The sequence below is a fragment of the Cibotium barometz genome, chromosome 20 (assembly GCF_041138505.1).
Source record: "Cibotium barometz isolate CiBa-2024 chromosome 20, ASM4113850v1, whole genome shotgun sequence".
NCBI classification, from domain to species: domain Eukaryota; kingdom Viridiplantae; phylum Streptophyta; class Polypodiopsida; order Cyatheales; family Cibotiaceae; genus Cibotium; species Cibotium barometz.
In genome coordinates, this window is record NC_141065.1 from 41809605 (window position 1) to 41814733 (window position 5129).

Genomic DNA, 5129 nt, shown 5'->3' on the forward strand with positions numbered 1-5129 from the left:
GACTCCATGAAAAAGGCACCCCTCTTACCTTTATAAGACAAAGACATGACAAGCATAGAAGAATCCAAGTTACAAAAAAATGTAGAAGAATCCAAGTTACAAAAAAACGCTTTTAAAATGAAAAAGGCACCCCTCTTACCTTTATAAGACAGAGACGTGACAAGCATAGAAGAATCCAAGTTACAAAAAAACACTTTTAAAATGAAAAACCAATGCAACACATCAGATTTATGTTTCAAAAATCCTTTTTTTAAGATGCAATTGTAAACATTTTATTATAAAACATAAGGAACAATTATTATAAAAGAGAATCACTTATCATGAAGAGAACTCGTGCATAGGCCAAAAAATCAAACTACATTATATTGCATATGAACCAAATTAGCGCTCCAAAGAGACTACACCTTCTCATTATATTGTATAGAAATAATTGTAACTTTTTCATTTGGCTTGTAACTCTCCTCTCCTTGGAAATTATTGTCTCCACACAACACTCACAAGAGCCAATGTTTTTGTTCGCACAAGTAACACGACTTCACTATTTTTTCTGGATAATAGAAATTTAAGTGTAAATGAGCTAGAAGTTCATGGAAAGTGCTTTGAATAATTAGCACCCATAGGATAACCGTTGCAAGTGTGTACATGTGGACCCCACCCTCACTCTATTCCCCATTAAAGATGATTAGACCATGCCTTTCATATTATGAAAATATAGCCATGTACTTTGAAATTTATTGTGAGGCCATTAATATTTATTATTTGTGTATATAAACACAATGTACATATTGAAAATAGTCTATAAAGTAAGGTTAACTCGAAGGTGAAGTGGTTTTTTGTGTGTTAAAGCTATCTTTATTCTCCATTAAGACAGAGCTTTTCATTGAGGAAGCAAACTATTGTTATGATGAATGGACTTTTTAAAGTCTAAGATATGTATTATTTTATGTTGAGTTATGTGTTGTTTTTCAATTGTGTGTGTGACGTGATCCTTCTTTTCCCTTACCCATGTAATCCCATAAAAACTAGAGTCATATGATTTATCCTTGACTATTAAATTATATGTCATGAGAAACCATAAGCTTAGATTTATCCTTAACACAGTATGAGGTAATCCTTTGGGGGGGAGCTTGTTGGGAATCAAGGTCTTACTTATGTGTGAACCCACTCTTATGAGTGTAGTAGTGGGTTTGTGTGTGAACCACCTCTTATGAGTGTAGTAGTGTGTTTGCATGTGAACCACCCCCTAGAGGTGTAAGAATATTATCTAGATATTTGTGAGTGATATGACACAATCAAGGACGTCAGAAGAGAAACCTTTGTAACCTATAAAGGTACTTGTACTTTATTGAATCTATCAAGCAGCTATTACTCTGTCTCTAGAATCTCTCTCTCTCTAGAATATTATTTAGATATTTGTGAGTGATATGACACAATCAAGGATGTCAGAAGAGAAACCTTTGTAACCTGTAAAGGTACTTGTACTTTATTGAATCTATCAAGCAGCTATTACTCTGTCTCTAGAATCTCTCGCTCTCTCTCTCTCTTATTCTCTCTTTTTCCAATGCCATAGCTTTGTATCTCTTCAACCTCCATAGCCCAATGCACTCCTCTTCCTCTTGTACCATTATTTTTTCTCCTTATTTAGGGAAAAAATGATGATATCATTGTGTAATTAGCTTGAATATACACCAAGCTTTGTATCTTTGAGGGTTGCATTGATAAGATTACCATCAATTTCTTCAATGAATTGGGTAGTACCATTGACATGGATGTTTGTCATTGGCATATGATTTGGCATCACCATTTTTCTTTGTAAATTCTTCACAGATAATAATCTTATAGACAGCCACATACACACCAATCTTTGTAATAGTCTTGTAGATGACCAAGATGAGCCACATACACACCAATCTTTGTAATAGTCTTGTAGATGACCAAGATGAGCCACATACACACCAATCTTTGTAATAGTCTTGTAGATGACTAAGATGAGCCACATACACACCAATCTTTTGAAAGTGATATAAAAAGCCAAATAAATAAAAGTACAAATTTGAACTATCCATGATGGTGGAGAGTGTATAACCTTGTAGACAACCAAGATGATCCACACACACACCAATCTTTTAAAAGTGATATAAAAAGCAAAATAAATGAAAGTACAAATTTGAGACTATCCATGATGGTGGAGAGTGTATACACCTATGCCGAGGTGCTACATAATGAGTCCCTATGGTATCGCATATGTGGTTGAGTGGGAGTAATTAACTCCTATTCCATATATCAGTCTCACCTAGGGGTGGAGATATAGGGACTAGGAGAGAACATGTTTGGGTGCATGCATCTTTAAAGGAGAGGTGTTGGAATGTTAGGTATGCATGACATGTGGTTCACTTACGGGAGGCAAATTGTTCTCCTAGATTTGTTGATTAAGGGAAGGCATGCGATTTTCTAGATGTGCCAAGTTGTTAGATGGTTCATGGGGTTAAAAGTTTTTTAGGTATGTGGTGAATTGCGAAAGACAAAGGCTACTCTAGAAAAGATAGATTCTTAGTGAATGAGATATTTTAGGTGATTGAGGTAATTTAGGAAAGTTGATTGAGAAATCCTAGGAGAGGGGTTAATGGACTCAATCATTAAGCAAAGAGTGAATCCACATGGGCATTTTTAAGTTGATGTAACTTCTTGCTCATTTTATAAGCATTTGAGCCATGTTTAAGCTTTTCATTGAGTCTTTTCACTTGTGATTAAGCATTTGATCTCACATACCCATGCTCATCATTAGGTCTTTTCACTTGTGATTAAGTGTTTGATCCTCATGTACCCATGCTACACCCACTTGGTATTAGGCATAATAAAATAGATCATAAAGTAGAATGAAGACTATATTAACAAAAAAAGCATACATATAAAAAATCAATCACTAAACCTAATTGTTAAGGTGAACGAAAGCATATAAATAATATTCTAAACATAAAAAATCAAAGAACAGAAGTTAACAAATAAAAATTAACAAAGATAATCAATTAAAAAATAACATATACAATGAATTAGAGGTAATAACCCTAAACATTAATAAAAAGACATGTAATGGTCAGTACGCCAACATAGATCATTGGAAAACATTTAAGTACTCGAGTTATAGAAGCAACATTTCTTTGAGAGCAATTTTATATGTGTATAACACTTTTTTTTCATGACATCAACATGAATCCATGACTTGTATCACCTTATGATGAAGCTTATCACTTCAAAGTGATTGATTTTCAATGTATCAATGATTGCCTTCTAGCTTTACACAACTTTCCATGATAAGATGCATTGTGTAAGCATGATTTATGTGTTCTTTTACATACAAATCCAAGCACACACATTGTTTGTGTGGATGAATAGCATAAAAATGTTCATAGTATATCACTTGCTTTCATTTACTTGTGGGCTATTTAGAAAGGTCCCATGGCCATGACCCCTATCCCCCCCACCAAACAAAATAGTAAACCAAGCACCACCAAACACATGGTGCTAAAATGGCAATGTCTCCACACACATATAAGTCACATGTCTCCACATACATATAAAGTCACATGTCTCCCCACATATATAAGTCACTCACTTATGATACCTCTACATGTTCTTTTCTGTTTTTAATTAGGGGGGGGGGAGAGAGAGAAAATGGGAGGGGAAAAGGGAAACTTTCACAAGTGAAAAGAATGGTTCAAATTTAAGTTCATGTAGTGATCAATTGAAGTGACACATTGTTCCTATAGCAATCAACTAAAGTGAGCCACTCTTTGAGAGAGAGAAAAGAATGGGTTATTTTGCATTTAAAAAATCTCTTTTGAATATTGATCAAGGACACATTGTTCCTATAGTAATCAACTAAAGTGAGCCACTCTTTGAGAGAGAGAAAAGAATGGGTTATTTCGTATTAAAAAAATATATTTTAAATATTGATCGAGGCAACAAGACTCAAAATCTTTAACTAAAAAGTATCACTATGTCTAAAGGAGCAAGCCTAAATTTATTGTCATAAATGCTTGTTAGTGCGTTAAAAACAAGGTCACGACGAATAAGACAAAAATAACTCTTTTAAAACCAAAACAGATAATCAACAATAGACCACTAGAGAGAAGATATACTTTTTTGGGAAAGAAGCATACTCCTTTTCTTGAGATGAGCATATACATCAACTTACACCTACAATAATCATCAACTTCTATAGTCAAAGATGTTTTATATTGATAAAACTCCTACAAAGGTTATGTATATTGAAAAAAATGCCCGCACTACTAGGCAAACTGTACTTGAAAAAATTAGTGTGGTATAGTGTAGGTCTAACATAGCATATATCCTACTTCTCGTGTTAAGATGGGTTAGAGATCTCTCTTGCATCCAACTATACAAAGGCACACTATATCTCATGTGCACCAACCTCCCTAACGATGGAAAAATGGTTATTTCACCATCTAAGGGCTAATTATCTTTGAAGTAATCTAGGGCACCCATGAAGTATTTGCTTTTGGCTTGGAGGTAGTCTGCCCATTTCAAGGGCTTGTAGAGTGGGCGTTGATTCTCTGAGGAGCCCACAACCTCATGGGGAGGAGCAATGGTGGCACTTATGGGGGGACAACACAGACACACTAGAGAGAGCCTTGGCCTAGTCTTGTTTGCAATTGCCCTATGCACAATGCTCTTATACTTACCATTGCTGAGTACCTGAAAAGAAAAAAACACAACAAAAGTTAAGTCATCATCATTCTCCTAAAAAGACCCCATGAAGAAGAATCTTTTTTCCTAGCCCTGAAGAATCTTTGGTTGTAAGAAATATAGTATATATATTATTAAGTAGATCTAAATAGGGTATTGAAATTTATATAGATTACATGGCTCCTTGTTTGGAGTAACATGGTCATCCTTGCTTACTGCATTTTATAGAACATGTTTATGTTAAGACCACCACCAAGGTCCCCCTTGTTTTTTTGTTTGGGGCCTTCTTTGAGAAGGGGGGGAAATAATGAAATCTGGAAGGGAAAAAAAAAGGAGATAGATGCTCACCTGAAGCATGTCACCCACATGGACGACAAGGGAGTTTTGGAGTGGGGGGACGAGGGTCCATTGGCCATGCCTAC

The 5129-nt window shown here is 35.1% G+C and overlaps 1 protein-coding gene across 1 annotated transcript in view; it reads right to left on the bottom strand.

Annotated features, from left to right (window-relative positions):
- Window positions 1-4220: 4220 nt before the first annotated feature.
- LOC147627889 (gibberellin 3-beta-dioxygenase 1-like) overlaps window positions 4221-5129 on the bottom strand; it is a 2879-nt gene continuing 1970 nt past the window's right edge. Inside the window, exons 2-3 of the mRNA XM_086815171.1 lie at window positions 5056-5129; window positions 4221-4716 (exon numbers count right to left, since the gene is read on the bottom strand). The exon at window positions 5056-5129 is cut by the window's right edge and continues 260 nt beyond it. Coding sequence (XP_086671297.1) covers window positions 4474-4716; window positions 5056-5129 — 317 coding nt within the window. The 3' untranslated portion in view covers window positions 4221-4473. The remainder of the gene's footprint in view (window positions 4717-5055) is intronic.